At 35.9% G+C, this 18,566-nt stretch overlaps 1 protein-coding gene across 3 annotated transcripts in view; it reads right to left on the reverse strand.

Moving 5' to 3' along the window:
* Window positions 1–16,822, reverse strand: part of COLQ (collagen like tail subunit of asymmetric acetylcholinesterase) — an 83,885-nt gene extending 67,063 nt beyond the window's left edge. Inside the window, exons 1-2 of one of the 3 annotated variants that reach the window (XM_075212299.1) lie at window positions 16,763–16,822; window positions 16,321–16,357 (exon numbers count right to left, since the gene is read on the reverse strand). In XM_075212299.1, coding sequence (XP_075068400.1) covers window positions 16,321–16,357; window positions 16,763–16,765 — 40 coding nt within the window. In that variant the 5' untranslated portion in view covers window positions 16,766–16,822. The other 2 variants (XM_075212297.1, XM_075212298.1) reach the window with 2 other exon arrangements.
* Window positions 16,823–18,566: the final 1,744 nt, after the last annotated feature.

The raw sequence follows: 18,566 nt of genomic DNA on the forward strand, positions 1-18,566 counted from the left end.
ATCTGGGTATAAGTACGTGCAAGATCTTAAATTGAGTTTTGACCACTGAAGGCCTGATGCTGAGTTAGGAGCAAAGAAAAAAATTTGCACCTTGGCAAAATCATTTTGCATTGGAGGGGAAGGTAAATTTAAGATGTGAGGACAAATTTATAGTTTGGGTATGGCATCTCCTAGTCAACTTTAAATTTCAGTGTAAAAATAATGCTCAAGTATTTGTGTACTACATGAAAAGCAGCCAGTATTTTCCTTAAAAATCAATTAATTTACACCTCTTGCATTGTAACATGGTTTGTCCAGGAGCAAATTTGCTCCTTTTTTTATTTTGCTCCTAGCTCAGCATCAGGCCCTGGGTGACCAAGCGTATGTCAAATGGAATATCTTTGGTAAGTCGTTACTGTCAACAACCACTAGAAAATACCTATTTCAAGCCTCTACATAATTCGGCACAGAGTAAAACATGCCATTGAGGAGAATGTTGTAGAGTTTGGAAATAGCATGTTTGGGGACCAAAGTGGAGACGTAAATGGTGAGAGCTCACTCACACTTCTCTTTAGATAACCAGAGCTTCACAGGCAGTGTCTGAGCTTTAAATATGCTAAGTGTTCATGAGCTGGAAAGGAAAATTTCTCTTACAGCTACAGCTGGCCATCACGCCACACTCCAGCCTAGGTCCTCTACACCAGAGACTGGGTCTGAAACTCAGGGATAATTCTTGGTTATGGACAATGGGGGTAAGAGAAGATACCTCTACTGCTTCTCTAACGCAAAAATAGTTTTTTTTCTTATACTTTTTTAAGTATTAAATTTAATGTACAGTCCATCTAGACTTTGGATTCCAACATTTTGACACTAGATTGTTTAGACTCAGTTTAATTGGTAACTAATTAAGACATTAAGGAATGAGGAAAGGGAAACAGGGCGGGGGTTAAGGTTTGACATTAAATATTTGATAACTGTGTTAGGGATTGGGGTTAAAGATTGTAAACTCAGATTAGGGACCCAAATCAAGGGTTTTTGCTAATTAAATAAGTGTACCCAAATGAGCAAGAGACCATTTGAAATGTAACAGTAATGTCAGTGACCATAGAATTCTTACTCACAAGCCTCTTATCAGACAGAAATTCACAGGTTTCTGGAAAAAATAACCTTATACTGTATTCCAACAACATATTTTTCATACGGGGACCAGTAAACACTTGTCAATTTAACTTTCTTAAAAGAATATTTTATTTTTGTGCTGCTTATGTGTTGTTTTAGGTGGCCTAGACTTGGTTTGGGGACTGGGGAGGGTGGAAGGAAGTGCTGTCATGTATTCCAAGTTCCCAAGACATTATTATTTTTGCTTTGTGGTAAAAAAATATTGACCTTTTATATACTGTACCTATATAAAAGCATAAGACAGCCTTTTTATACCGGCAAATATCAGGTAAACGAAACCTATGAATACAAAGGACCCAAGGAAGGAAGTGAGAGCATTAATTACTAGCAAAGTACGGGAAACAATAGATACCAGAGAACTGCCTGACCTACCCAAATCATATATTCAGAGGCCTAAGGGTCAAATTGCTGCCATAATGGAGGTATCAGACAGTGCCAGAATCAACTCTCTCTCTGTCACAAACCCTGAAGGGAACTCCACAGCAAGCAACCCTACTATAAAGGATTCCAGAGCTATCTGACACAAGGAAACTTGGGACAAATGGGTCACTTATTAACCGCAAAATATATAAATTCACAACATGTTTAGTTATGTGCATGTGTATGCATAAAATAGAGTGAACCCATGTTTTGTTTTGGGAACAGACCCTGTAAAATGAAAAGTGTCTGCTTTTGCAGGGTTGCGGGTGCACATTAAAATACACATGACATAAAGTATAAATAAAAGTGATGTAAAAGTACAGCCAAATTCCACTTTAGAAATCCACCAGCTTTTGTAATTTTCTCCAAATTTGCTCACACTCTCTGTCACCACAAACACTACCATCCTGAAGCCATGACAGGTGTGCTTAACATATAAATGAGCCATTTGTGTAAATACAGGTCTTTATATCAAGCTATTGCATGCCCCATATTTTATGTTGAACATTTCTCCTACAAAAGCAACTAACTCTTTCATACTTTGTAACACTCAATAAACACCACCTAAATTAATAGTTGTCATCATAAATGCAACAGGAGTCTCTATATGTACAAATGGAGAGAAAGGTGCACATAAACAGGCATAATAACATAATCTGAGAGCAATCACTGAGCACATTAACGCTCTTCCACATCCCTTAGCAAGTGCATCAGGATGTGTGTTATTTACAGTAGATTACATCTGTTGTTAGTCAGCAGTGCAATAATTGTCAATAGAAATGCAGAGGATTTCATACACATACTATTTTATTTCACTTTACTAAAAGGAATAATTTGGGCAAATTTACTAGATGTTCTATGGCAAATGGAATGTTCTCCTAATATATTTGGAATACTGTATAGCATTTGTCAGCAGCTGCTCTGTGCAAAAAGTGCAAAATAGCACATTCTCTGAATGATACAGTAAAGGGAGTTACGTGGGACACAACATGCACTTATTAAACACTGTGTAGAATTATTTTATATGCCGAAAAATGGATTATTACAAGTTAGTAGATGCAGTACTTTGGCTGACTTACTAGCAAATCTGTTCCTTGACAATGTATAAAATTACACATTTCAATTAGACGAGGGTGCATTTTCTGTTTTTTTTCCCACTGGACTATATTACACATTACTGTGCAAACCAGATTTCTAAAGACCACTTTACAGCAATTATAAAGGAAATATCTTATATCTTGTACATATATATATATATATATATATATATATATATATATATATATATATATATATTAATTACTGTGCACATTTAACTCATGATTATGTTTCTTTGCACATTATTATATGTGTACACTTTCAATACCCTACTAACATCTTGTGGACATTTTGCAAACTCTGCTGCAGTTTAACTATATCAGGTTTATATGATAATTATGTTTTGTTATGATAAAGTACTTTGTAACTGTAAGTAATCATTACATTGTTTGCAAACACAGACATACAGTAAATGTAACTGTAGCTAAGGCAGAAAGATCCATGTGCCACAATTTTATTCTCTAGGCCAGAACCATCGTTAATTAAGAACCTGTATAATTAAGACTCCTGCAGAGCCTGAATTAACTGGATTAGTAATGAGAGATCCCTGTAAATGTTTTGTAGCATTCAATGGTACAACAAAGCAAAAGGTTGTTTTTTAGTGCTGCACAAAGTTCATATCAAGGATTATCCAAGTTATTTTTGCAGACGTCCTAAAAATAATAAGTGAAATTAAACAGGCCGCAAAATCGTCTAGAAATAAAAAACGATAAAAGATAGTGAAATATGCTTTACATAATGAATGAATGGTGAGCTCAACAATGTTTGTTTTTCTTTTAACACAACTATATATTGACTGTCATTGCGCTTTATTAAATAGCAACATTACAAAAAATCTTTTTAAGAGGTGTGAATCAACAAAAGAAAATGTATAAGCATTTTTGAAGGGGGGAAACTTTTTTTGTCATAATTTTCTTTTATGTATTCTGTTAATCTTCAATATGTTTATCTTGCATGTGGTTTTATTCTACAAATGTAAAGTGCTTTAGATCCTATAGAGAGAAAATCACTATATAAAATAAAATTATTATGATGATGATTATATGAATCTACAAGCTATCACTTAACAACCAGAGAATAAAAGTATATCCCTTGAGAGGCTAACAATTGCTGCAAGAACCCTGCAGAAGCCCATCAACGAAAAACAAATGTGTTTGAATAGTCTAATATTTTCTTTGTTTAACTTAATAGCAATACATAATTCCTTATTAAGCAACTAAATTGCACCTTTAAGTACTATATAAACATTGTGGAATTACTTTCCCTATTTTTCTTTTAAAAAAACTACTTCATATGAACCAAAAAAGCAATACTAGATTTTTTCATATTTATTTTTTCCATCAAGTAATATGGTGATGCCATTTAAATATTTATATTTATATTTAGCAGTTATAATAGTAAAAATTTGTTCCCAAAAGTGTTTTACACTACAATTTGTTTTAGAGTTTGACCAGTTAATACATTCTGATTTAAAATACATTTATTGGTGTAAAAACTACAAGAAGCTTCATTAAAACGTTAATACAGTGTTATGATAGGAACACAGTGCTCCATAGCGTACAATGATTTCCATCTTGTGAGTAAATCAATTAATGCTTAGAGACACAGATATGTATTCTACACAAGGGAAAATATAACTCATTAGTTCTGCACCCAAGTCCCTATAAATTTGAGGATACTGGGCTGGAACTATAGAAACATTTCTCTGGATTTACTAATAAGATATATTTTATTAGTCTACCATTCATGCCATAATTTAGCAAATAGAATGAAATGCTATATTTTGTTCACATTCATGCTATTGTTATTTATATTTCAAACAAAACATTGTGGCGGATTAACATTTAAACAAAAATAATATATAACTTAATTTTTTAGATGTATGTTTGATATCACATTGAGATTTTTATTTTTAACTCAGTTAAAGAAGATATAAATGATAACTCTTGTTGTATGTCCTATCTATGAATATCTCCCATTGAATAAATGAAGTTTCACTTAGTAATTCGTCTGTCTATAAGAAGCTAGTTTAGTTTCAAAAACATGTATCTTTATTTATTAGAATAGACGTCCACACTATTTCAAAGAACATAGATTAAAAGTTCGACACTTTACTTAGAATAAATAATAAAAAAAACTTTTTAGGAAATAACCAGCAAGTTGCTGTTTTTTCCTAGGAGTTTTGTTTTAATGTTCCTAAAATGCTAAATATTTAAGCAAAATTATATTAATAAAGTAAACAGATGTGTTGCATATTAAATATTAGTCTTGGAAAGCTTTTAGAAACTCATGTCAGTCATTAGTTTCACTCACATGCAGTGAAATATTTCAAATACTGTACATGAGACTATTTCTCACTGAGATGTTTATCTGTGGATCATAGTTACTGTCTTGTGACCCTGTAACACCTATACAATATTTGTTTACATTTGTTGCCATGGAAAGACATGTGATGACTTAAATAAAAGGTATTCTAAGGCCACTGATTTTCAAGCATAATTGGATATAATCCAAATGTATTTTTGTAACGCATGGAAAAACAAGTCATCACTCAAGAATGGGCTCACTATTAAATGTGATTAGTTTAATGCTTTACAAGATTGGCGTATTTGCCTTTCACAGATGTGTTAAAGCTATGATCAGGGAGAATCACATCTCATGGCAAATGCTCAATGGCGTGCCAATAATAATTAGAAAAGTTATACAAAATTAATGGATAATATGTATCTGTAGGGTTTGTATATATTCACTGTGTTTGTGGGGCTTCTTTACATGACTCAAAGACATAGGGCTAGATTTACTAAACTGCGGGTTTGAAAAAGTGGAGATGTTGCCTATAGCAACCAATCTGATTCTAGCTGTCATTTTGTAGAATGTACTAAATAAATGATAACTAGAATCTGATTGGTTGCTCTAGGCAACATCTCCACTTTTTCAAACCAGCAGTTTCGTAAATGTAGCCCACAGAGTTTGATTAACTGCCCTGTGAGTAAATCTGCGCTGGGTATATGTTGTTGTAAGTGGTAGGGATTTTAGATTGTAAGCTGAACTGAGGCAGAGATGTGCTTGAATAAATTTCTCTGCAAGTGCTATATAAATAAAAATATAATAATATAATACAATAATACATAAAAATATAATACATAAATAGTGACATACATAAATATAAATAAATATAATACATAAATACATACATACAATAGTTATTTTACTCCTCTTGATACTCACTGTTACAGGTTATTAGAAAAGAATGAAGCAACATGTTTAATTATATGACTAATAAGTCCACAGGTTGTCCTGAAACAAAAGAGAAATCTAAATCCCAACAATAACTGAAATAACAAAAAAAATGTAGGCATTCAAAAGCCTGAGTCCACCTAGCATTCCAGCAGGAGCTCCATTTAGAGGTATATTAAGGTATTGCTTGTTGGCAATTGTAATTAATGACTCTTGTTGGAAGGAAAATTATTGCATTTTTGTAAAATTTCAAGTTTCACTTTCTGAGGAAGTGATCTCAATCGTGTAAAAATTATTTGAGCAAACACATTCTTTTAATAATTATTTTAGATATTGATCATTCATGGAAGTAGAGTATAATTACCTCCAAAGAGAGAGAAAAAAAAATAAACTTCAATATTTCAGGCAATTTTATTGGTGACCTATAGTACACAATATATATTCCAAAGATGCTTTTCAAAAGTATCAGGTATGAAAGGTAAGTATGTACTAGACCCATGATTTGGTTCAGAAGGTGGCTGAATACAAAGGGCTTTTAGCAAAATTCAAGATTTTAATACTGATCTCCCTTACAATCTTAGGCTGAGATGTTATATTCAACATTTTGATGATTTAAATTTAAAATATGGATTTGGTGCGTCTTTAATAAAGTAAGCATGTTGTCTAGCTTTCAGTTCTAGTTAAATAGTAAAAAAAAAATGCATACCGAACTGCTCAAAGTCCTACGTCATATACATATTTTATAAACTTACACCCCTTTTGATAGCTGGAATTTGGGATTGTCTTATCAAAATTGTGTGGTATGCATATATATATATTTGCAAAGTAATTACTCATGACGTTGCATCACAGGCGAAAAGAAGCGTATCACATATTAAAGCCTTTGATAGTGGAGTCTTGTATGTTATTTCATTACTGACGTTTTTCTTTGATCCAGGCTTTAAGGTTGTCATAAATTGTAACCTGTATCTGTCTATTACCAACTCAGCCAATAATACATTTTCATATTATCTCCACTCTATTTAGCAACCCTAGCATTTCCTTGTTAAATTTGTGTAATAAGACCTGGTGGCTACAAATGCTGGAGGCCTTTTTTCTGAATGGAGCAGCACGGTGGCTTAGTGGTTAGCACTTCTGCCTCACAGTGCTGGGGTCGTGAGTTCAATTCCCAACTATGGCCTTATCTGTGTGGAGTTTGTTCTCCCCGTGTTTGCGTGGGTTTCCTCTGTGTGCTTCTGTTTCCTCTCACATTCCAAAAACATAACAGTTAGTTAATTGCCTGCTGGCAAAAATTCTCCTTAGGGTCTATATGTTAGGGAATTTAGACTGTAAGCTCCAATGGGACTGATGTGAGAAACAAATATTCTCTGTACAGCGCTGTGGAATTGGTGGCACTATATAAATAAATGATGATGATTAAAGCTAACGCACTCTTAAGATGTGGTTTTGTCATTTGTTTCATGTGTTGTGCTTTTACCAATACAAACTGTCCAATCTGTAAGGCAGGCGCGGGCTGGCAAAGTTCAGCCCAGTCGACGCATAGACGGCCGCATCGTGTGTCATGTGATGCTGCCGCCGGTAATGTTAAGATAATATTGCATCCACAGGGGGGAGGGCGGCCGGCCCAAACAGCGGTCAGACTGAGCGGCCCGGGGGGCCGATGCCCCCTGCCCCCGGCCCCTGCTGTAAGGGCCCGTTCATAACGTAGCACTGAAGTAAAACCGCGCTAATGACATGCATAGCGCACTGACAGTGCCATATTCCGTGCATCATTTATGAGGATTGCACTGTAAGTTCCCCGTAAATCTATGTGAATGAACTCTAAAAACGACAACTGATGATGCTCCCTATGTAATATCATATGCATAAAAGCTCCAATAAATTGTCAGGATCTAAAGTATGAAAAAAAATAAAACAAATACTATATTTATATTGTAACAAACAACAGGAAATCATTCAAAGCCAATTAGATGTGCTGATTGCAGGCACTCTGTAAGCTAACAATAGTACAGATGATTTCATACTTTTTAAAGTCTGTTTTAAGTTGGAAACTTTAACTTAAAGTAAAAATGTATATTTGTAAAATACCATTCCACATAAATGCATAACAAAAATAAACAATAAACATTTTCATTTCTATCCTCTTTTCTAAGGTAAAACAATTTTCTCTATTATAAGATATATGCTAAAATCAGATGTGTTTCATAGATATTAGTGAATTATTTCAAACCATGGGTTTCTGTTTTAATGCATTAATGGACTGTAAGAGATGAGTGTTGTAAAGAAAGGAAAATGATAGTGTAACTCTTGTAGAATCTTACAATGTAATGCAATGCTGTTTTGCACTTATTTTCTACATAAAATAGCTTAATGGACATATTGGTCTGGCATCATATTATGAAGAGTTCATATATATTACTCTGATAGCAAATGTTTGTTTCTGAAACCTGTGTCAATCTATGTATTGTAATAAACTATATGGTGTCTGTCTATGTCCAGATTGTGTACCGTGTGCTGCAGTGAGTGGAAAAGATTGAAATTAGTGGAACCAATATCCGCTCCTTTACATTAATGAAATGTGGATAAAATCATTTGAGAAAGTGCCGCTAGGACATATAAGACCACTATGTATGTGAAGACAAAAGATAGTCTGGTGTTCTCTCTAAAACAAACAATACATAAATGACTATGTGTCAGCATATACAGAAGTAGGAGAATTTTGTGGGGTAAACTCACCTACCAACGTTACGGTATCTCCTGTAGGGGAGACTCTACCCTGTGTAGCAACAAGTGTACTTAGGATGTCACAATAAAAACCTTCCTGAGTTTCCATTTACAAAATATGCAGCACTTATGAAGGGAGTGGTCTGAGTCCCACAAACAAATTTGAAATCAGTGAAAACAAGTTGCACTCCTTTAAATTAATGAAATGTGTACAAGTGAATAAAATAATGTGTGAAACTGCTGCTAGGATAAATATAACAATGTTGAGAGGATAAGATGCACTGTCCAAGCAGCAGCTATGCTGCACGTGTGCTTAGAGAGATGTCCTGCATTGCATGTCTGTTTTTTTCAATGTTGCATAATGCTGAATGCTAGATTCAGTATATCATTCTACCTTGAACTGTTGCTCTCCTAAAATATCTTGTGGTACCTGATATCTAATTGGACCTGCAGTGAAACAGCCCCAAACTAACCAAGCATAGGAATCACTGGTCAATTGGCCTTTCTATGGCCAACGCTACAACACATCAGTTTGGCCAACTAGATTCCTGGACATACAAAGCTCTGTATAACCTTATAGCACTGTCTGATTAAATATTTCCCAGCAATCCCCTTGTTTGATAGTATTAGAAGCATTATGGTGATAATAAAAAAATAAAATTAAAATAATAAAAAAAAAATACTCCATACATAAAATAGTACAAATCTATAAATTCTGCATCAACAGAAAACGAAACTGCAATTTACAAGGGAGTGTTCCAATACAACCAGGTTTATGCTGAATTTAGATGATAGATTCTTACATTCTGTTATCGACACTATCTATAGAAATGTCAAGTAAGAGAGACTATCCAGTCTCTAGAGGTCACAGTCATAGTTCCAAGCATAAATCTGTTGTAATAGATCTACTGACGACCATTAGACAATCTAATTTTGTTATAAAAAGAAATATTTAAAATAAAATTATTTTTATATTTTATGTTTTCAGATGTATGAGTGAATAGCTACACTGTAAATGAGTTTTGCTTTTTGCTTTTTTTTGCAAGTGTCTATTTTCCCATTTTCATTATGCTAGTACTTACTGCAATACAATAATGAATTAAAACTGTATTGGGTCCAACCACTCCATCCATCCCATGATTTATGTAGACCGTACCTTGGTTGGTTGCCCACTGTTAATGTGTTTGCATAAACCACACTTAAAATGCATATAAAAGCTGTGCTTTGTGCAAACACTTAATATACGGTTCACATGCATTATACCCACTGCTGGTATCCGCTGAGAGCATTCGTATGTGTATCCAGATGAAAGCAGTATAGAGCATTTCCCATTCATTTCAATGTAATGGTTCATTTCAACAATGACCTCCATGTACCATGTAAAGTGAATGGGCGATTGAAATGAATGGGAGAAGAAGAAAATACTTTAAAAATCATCCAGCCTGTGGTCCCCCTTCCCCTCACATATTCCAAACTCAACTGTTCCAGTGTTAGACGGCCTGGTCTGGTTCCCACTAAAGCAGTGAAACACACAGCCTGGTTCCCCCTATTATAGCAGAACCAGACCCAGATTGGCCAGTGCTTGACTACAGCATCAATGATGGGGAGGTGGGGCTGTCCTGCAAACAAACAGTCCTAGAGACAGAGAAGCATTGGGGCTCTGTCTGGGAATCTGGATAAATGAGGAATATTTGGACACACTGAGTGGTAACTTGACACCTCAGTCGCCCCACTATAATGGTAAGGGGTACCTAAAACCCCTGCTCAAAATACAAATATACACAAATATAAAACAAATTCTTGCACATACAAGTATATATAATGAAACAAACATACATTTGTAAAAGTTTAATTAAAGAAACACTCCCCCTCATTCACCACTTTATTATTACAAAACATTCTTTCTTCTTGTCAAGCTGTAGTCCAATGGAAATTCTTACAAATTTAATCTGATGCAATTCTTGCCATTTTTAATGGAAATGTGCTTAATTTGGAATCGAAACAAAAATATAAAGCAGATCTTCTACATTTAAACAACAGGTTTATTTCAAATTATATTTACAGAAAAATAAAATAAAAAACAAACAAACAAACAAGATGACACAAACAGATCTGCTTAAAACCCTGCTGCAAAATGAGAGATGTATCAATTGACCGCTGAGATAATCAGAGGTGTTTTTCGCACACTAGGGAGTGAATTTACTAAAAATCGTGTTTGTTGGTGGTTTAGTGCTCCAAACCAATGCATGTTCTATAGGGCATTTTGAGGCTGTGATGTAGAATGCCTGGAGAAGGGTGGCACCGCCGGCGCTTTAGTAAAAAAAACAGCTAAACCGTTGGCGATTTAGTAAAAGGAGAATGACAGGTTTTTCTACACCTGCTTCTAATTGACTTGATTGCTCAAACATGCTGTTTGAGTTATCTTGCTATTCAGAACATAAGAGGAGACACTATTGACATTAAAATAATGGGGGCAAACATTATTTATTAAGGGGCAAAAGAAATTTATAATTAACTTATGTGGGCAAATTTTATTTTTCATTATGTTAAGAAGACAATATTACTGTATTATTATATCATGGAGGCACTATGTAGTGCGGATTGTGTGCATCATAAATAATTATTGCCCCTCTTAGCAATCAAATAGTATTACTCAGTTAATATAATTATGTATTCATGTTTCCCCATAATATAATGCAATAAAATTGTTTCCCCATAATATAATGGGATATAAAATTTGCCCCATAAGTTAATTATAAAGTAATTTTGCCACTTAATCAATAAATAATGATAGCCCCCATAATATATAGGCCAATGGTGCTTCCACTTATGTTCTGATTGGCCGGATAGCACAAACAGCAGCAGCTGGAGCACTCTCGCCACTCACAACCACCTCTTTAGCTTTGGCCGTTTGGATGGCGGATTTGCAAACCCCAGTTTAGTAAATCCGGCTGTTTGTATGTTCATCATTGTTAAAATTGGGATGGTGATCTGTAAAGTGGTGGTTTTTAAAAATGTCCATTTTCTCCTCTAGTAAATCCAACGGCCTATAGTAAATCTAGCACTAGATGAGACTGGCGTTAAGGGATGCCCAGGAGATTCCAAGTTTTCATCACATATTAATAGAGATTAATAAAGAGGGTAGGGACTGTGCAACTCTATTTATGTCTGTTCATGTCTATGGCCCATGCATTTCAATAGAGATTCCACATGTAGCACACAACTATCCTGAAATTAATGGGTTATTAGAATAAATGACCTAATAAATTAATATGAAATTAAAGACCAATGCTGGTTAAACTGCTGATTTAAACCCTTAGTTGGTATGTACACAACATGTTCCCATAGAGATCAATGGACTTTTTTTGAATGTCAGGACATGCTTTGAATGTACTAAAATGGAACAAACAGCAAAAAAGCCTTTCTGCAACTGCACTGCAATGTAAATGGGTACAGACAAGCAGAATAGAATGGGTAACTGGCCTTATTCTCCAACCATTAATATGCCCACCTCCTCTCCAGATCCCTTCTGTTATAGGAGGAACACCATCTTCCTTATAATAAACCATATACCAGGAGTTCACCATGAGGGATCTTGAACAACCACCTTAAGCAGGCGCTACACACAGCCATGGCATGCGGTCTAATGTGAAACCACTGTTCACCAGGGACGCCAGCAAGGAGGTATGGGGTTAGCTGCATGTGCCACACTGGTTGCATCCCTATATTCGGTCTTAAGCATATTTCAAATGGGGGGGAAGGTCTGTAAGTAGGCTTTCAAGGAATAATATGGAGGGTAGTAAAACTGGAGCTGCTGGACACAGGGAATGGAATCCCAGGCAGAGGAATGAGGGCACTGAATTAAAGGAGCAGGGAAAGTACAGGGAGTAACCAGAAGCAGCTGCTGCACAGGGGATTAACCAGGAGCCAGAAAAATCACTGTAGCAGGATACTAACAGATTATATACTCTGGCACCCTAGAGGTGCCCAGAGTGAGTTTAAATAGTGTAGCTAATCGAGCAGGGGGTGGGTGGTCATACGGTCACATCTATAGTAGGACGGCCTGCGCATGCACATCTAAAATAGCTGCCAGAAGCAGCCGCCGCTGTAGAGAAGAAGACCCAGCAGTGCCACAAAGCTGAAATGTAATGCCACCATAAATGTCCTTTATGTATTACTAGGGAAATGCTTACTCCATACCATGTACTGTGCTCTTTGGCAGATTGCAATTCCCAGCTTCAACTTCTTCCAGGGAGATCTTTTATAAATCACTCCTATACTGTTGTAAGGATTGCAGATAAGGAAATATAATAACATCGTAAAATGTGAAATAAAACTGCTTACAGATGTACGCTTTCTCCTCTGGAGACAATTATTATATCTGTTGTTTTTTTGTTTCATCACTTATGCCGTCTTAATTTGTAATACTATCCCTCTTTCTAACATAGCTTCTATTGTGGAAATGATTTTACTGATTACCAAAGTGCTTGTTTAACCAACACAGAGGCACCGCACTGTGACTACTTATGCAGATGTAAATCACCTAGCTCAGTGGTAGCTGACACAAATGTAAATCTGTAAGATGAAAAGCGAGAAGGCATCTCTATTATCTCTATTACTGTGAATGTTTTATCAATAGGGAAAATACACTTCTTTAGATAAACCAATACACACAATATCAAACATATTGTATCTTACAGTACTGAAGAGTGAGTAAACCCACTCCTAGATATTAGTATATATTAAAGCTTAAATATTAGTAAGTTCTCAGTGACTTCCACGCCTTATTTCCCTCTTCTCCCTCTATTTCCCTATCCTCCCCTTCCTCCCATTTTCACTATCTCCTTTTATAGTATTGAATAAGCACAGCTTTGTTTGTACCTTTCGATGTCTTCCATGCATGTATATTTTCCAACTCCTACTTTCTTGAGTGAAATTGCCTATTGTCGTGTATGTCTGGCTCAACTAACCAATTTGTGTCCAGTTATGCTGTATCTGCTTTTGCAAAATTCAATACAAAAATGTTTATTCAAAAAAAAATATGTATTACGAAGTTCAATTATAAACTTGAAATAGCTATAAACTTCACTAAATCTATTGAGCATGCTGTCTGCCCTGTTCCTTTGCAGATAGGAGAGACATTTAAAGGCTGCTTAGGAAGAATAAATAATATATGTCAAATCACTTTGGAATAGAGATAGGTCATACTTGCCAACTCCCGGGAGAGTGTGGCAATCTCCCGGATCTGCCCACTTCCTAGTGAAGTGGGCAGATTTAGGTCCAAAATGCCGCGATTCACCTGGAATGACGCGTTTTGTGTCATTACGTTACGGGGGCGGGCCAAAATGACACGATTTTCGGAGCCCCATCCCCTGGCACGACCACCTTCCCCGGTAGGCTCCCGGACTATACTTGCCAAGTATGAAAGTTTGGGTCAAAATAATTGACTTGCAGACTCCTAGGTAACAGAACACATGGTGAATTCAAAGACATGACAAAACAAGCACAACTGACACGTGAAGCTTTAATATTTGAGCCATTTGTTCATGGTCATCAGTATTTCAGCCATTGTCTAAGAGATGTGGGCTGTGTATTTATCAGATTGTGATGGAAAGAGAAGAAAATTCTCCATTTAAGCAGTTTTCCAGTTTTGGACAATCTCACCTCACTCGTCTGCCCTCTCATATGACTGGTGGGATTAGCTGTTACAAAATGATCTACAATGACTATTGACCACCACACTCACTATTTTGCAGTAAATGCTTTCACTTCACCTTGGAAGAAAAATACTATATAAACGCAAAATATAATTTAGTAAAATGCGTTATATCCCCTCTTTGCTTCAGGGGTTGTTGGTCCAAGTGTCCGCTACATATTGGTGTCATACGCAAACGTTTAAGACTTAATGGCTTGATTGACTCAATACGAATTGATCAATCCCCCTGTACTGAACTTTCAAGGCCTATTAAAGAAGATACATCCTCAGCACCCCAGTGTGTTCTTCTCAACTAGAAGATATTAAGGAAATGTAGCTTGCACCTAAAGATATCAAAATAGTGACTTCCATTCTAGTAAATTAGCACAATTTGAAGCACAACACTATCTCAAAATCAAAAATATGTTACAACATAGATTAGAGAAATAATTGTTAATTTCTATGACAAGAGCTAAGAAGCATTTAAATAAGATACATACACATAAAATTTTGGATCCGCAAACACCCAACCAAAAAACGGAAGTAACTGCTGTTGAACTGTAAAAATGTTATACACATAATCATAATCACCAGGTTCCTCTTCCTAAATTCACTATGAGGAGCACTAAAAAACTTTTTAATCAGTAGGCGAAACAATGATGTTAGTGTGGGGCAAAGTTAGTGCTCTTTGTTTTGTACAGAATGTAGTATATTTTAGGCATGGTGCATCAAACATTTTTAATTTTTCCCAATTTTTAACAACTATAGAACAAAATAATATAATTAAAAAGCCAAATTAGCATTGCATTTGTGTAATCCAACACAATGCAATAATTAAAGCAGACCAACAAAGTATAACATCCTATAAAATATTGTATAGATAAAATTTATTGAAAATATAAGCACAAATGACAGGTAAGCTAAAACAGTTTAAGTAGCAAACGAACAGTGTGTCACCACATGTGAAATTAGCACAAAGGTTTTTATCCTATTTGCATTATATTTACACTATTTGCCTGTTTGCTATAATAAAAAGGAATAGGTTGGTAAATTGAGCATGTATGAATGCAAGGTGCCATCACCACATTGCAAAAGCTATAACCAGCATGACATTTTACTGCAGAGAACCAATTGGTGCATGCACTATACTGTAGTCTATCCATTCTGCCTATTCAACATAATGAACCATATGTTTATTATAACTATCCAATTCCTTGGCTGTATATCCAGCTAAAAGTAACAAGCATAGCATGTACTTCTATTTGCATGATCATTTTTAACATGCTATTTAAGTACAGTGACTTAGAATATGCTGATGTTAAATGAAGTGCAGTAGACCTGAAATATTGCAGCAATCAACTTTATGGCTTTCTAAGACATCATTTATCATTTCAATAAAAGTAACCTGAATAATTATAGCATTATGTTGATTTTTTTCTTAATATATACTGTTAAATGCAAAATGTCACCATTGTACATTATGAAGATGTGATGTTATATTGTGACAGAACATTTATAACAGAAATCACTATCAGTTTTCCAGATAATGGAAACTGGACTCACATTATTACAATTGCCAAGCTTGTTTAAATGGGTTATAAAATGATCCTACCTACTGCAATATGATGCCTTATCCAAAATCAATCTGGTTATTCTGCTAAGCAGTTTTGAAGGAGGATTATTATAGGTATATTAATAGAGATATTTGTCACTGGCTGTCTTGTGTGGTTCTACTCTCTGGCTATCCCCAACCAAAATAGAAGTAAACATGCAGACAGACAAGGGCTGCACTCCCTTCCAGAGCAAGGGAATCCGGCAGAGAGAGCGAGTGCAGCAAGGGAATTAGGAGATAGTCAGACTGTCAATGACGCTAATAATGCAGCCCCATCACATGCACAGTATGCAGGTAGAGTAGCATATACATTATAAGTCTCTAAGGATCACATATATGGAATGGCTTAGGAAAAAATGTAAAAACTGATGATTACCTGCAGGAATTGGGAAGACACTGTCCAAGAAGGAAGTCTGAGAAAGGACAAAACAGAAAAAAAGCTGGAAATAAAATCCCATTGCGATCAGTCTGAACACAACCATGCTGGCAGCCTGCAGGAAAAACCCCTGTGTAGAACCTGAGCTCAGGCTGAGGGAGATCTGTGTTTGCAGGAGTGACTGTATGTGCCAGTGTGTCTGTATGCACCCAGCCGATGCCTCCACCCAGTGAGTGGGTGTGTATTTGAGTGCTGGCTCCTGTGTCTGCCACCTTGAGTGTGTCTGTGTCAGTCTTGCTCTTTTCTTGTGCTTATTACTACCCGTGCATGTACAGTATTTATGTATGCCCTACTTCCATGTGTGTCTCCCTTCCTTCTAGTCAAGTATATGTCAGTGTGACCCTCCACTCCAGTGTGTGTCCGCTGTGAGGAATGCGCTAACCATTCTCAGCAGCAATCCTTCCTCCTGCAGCCAATAGTGATATATTTAACTCTGGCTGTGGAGAGCTCTGTTGTGTATTGAATTATATGAGTCAGAAAGGGGACCCCTTCTACGAGCAAATGCATTAATATATTTATGCCTCTGGGTATCACGCCTGGGTTATACAGAGTAGGAAGCAGGCAGTCACCACTGCAATGAATGAAACAGACCTGCGTCATTCGCAAAACCTAGTCATGAATAATCAGCTACCTATTCAAAAAGTGTATTTTGTATTACTACTTTAATTGACATTAAAACAATAATCAGGTTTATTAAGTGCAACTCCAACAATGGTAATAGCACCAGATTTTTTTTTATGGTTCTTTCTTGTGACTAATGCAAAGGTGTTTTGCACCTTCAGTTGATTATTCATTGTTTTTATATTCCTTATTGCAACTTGTACTTAATAAATAAATATATACGTTTTGTTTTTCGTTTTGTTCTCTGTTTTGATTATATAATCGTGAAGAGTTGTTTATATTCTTTGCTTGGTAAAATTGTTTCCAATGCAAAGAACACTTTGCCCTATTCAAGGGAAACAAACATTAACCTCTCTCCCTGCTCATACAAAGAGATGACTAATAACCAGGGAAGGGATCTAGAAAGAAGAAACAGTTGCAGAGGGCATGTATAAACCAATAAAGTAAAGTAATCTGAAGGTGGAACCCCATTTAAAATATAGGGATTCTCTCCCTAATATTTGATTGGGGCATGGTCTATACATCTATTCTTTTAATTTATTAGTAAGAAAAATATCTTTAGATAGCCTACCCGTAACTGTGTTATTCATGTATAAGATATATAATTTATTGAGTTTTACCAGGATACTGCGCAAGTACAAACAGCATTGGGGCATATATAACAAGCGCCGTCTTTTAAACACGATTATTTTCATTCCTTATCGCAGTGATAAGGAATGAATATTGTGACTATTTATGAAAATTCTTCATTTGGAACATCAGTCATGAAAAACAGCTGTACCGGTGAAGACCTATCTCCTAAACCCTCTATGGTCACTATCGCAAAGTGGCCACCTATTGATAAATAAATGAGGTACTTCAAAATGTGGTTATCCCCTGAAATTAAATTTTTGAGAAAAAATTAGGATGATACATAGGCCCCTGTGTCTCTATAACCACTAAGTACAGTAACAGCACAAAAGCAAACCAATAAAACCTATAGGGGTCTATGCATCAAACTTTTTTGATACTTAAAAGCATCTTATAAGTATGTTTGCCATGCATTAACTGCCTATTGGAGGAGATTTCTCAGATTAGGCAATTACCGTGCAGCATTGCAGTCCCCATAAATTACTATGGGGACTGCGATGTTCTGTAATGCATCAAGCTTTGATAAGCTTTGCATTGCGCAGGCAGTTAACGCCATCTCAGGATGGCATTACCTGTCTTTTCCTATGGGATTCTACTGAAGCCTCTCTGTGCGCACTTCCTCCTGTCATCGGCAGCGCTAAGCTGCGGGTGATAGGATCGCAGGAGAGGGGTCACTTCGCCGGGGCCCCCAGAGTAGCCCCAGCATAGTGCATCTTAGCGGTGCATAAATATGCATCGCTGCGGTTTGCAGTGATGCAAGTTTAGGGGCACCACGTTTCATTGATGCACAGACCCGATAGGGCTTGAGTCATTAAGGAGAGCTAAGCAAAAAGAAAAAAAAAGAAAGGAGTACATTTGCTCCTGGACAAACCATGTTACAATGCAAAGGGTGCAAATTAGTTTATTATCTTGCACATCATTTAAATACTGTCTAT

Source organism: Mixophyes fleayi, chromosome 5 (assembly GCF_038048845.1).
Source record: "Mixophyes fleayi isolate aMixFle1 chromosome 5, aMixFle1.hap1, whole genome shotgun sequence".
NCBI classification, from domain to species: domain Eukaryota; kingdom Metazoa; phylum Chordata; class Amphibia; order Anura; family Limnodynastidae; genus Mixophyes; species Mixophyes fleayi.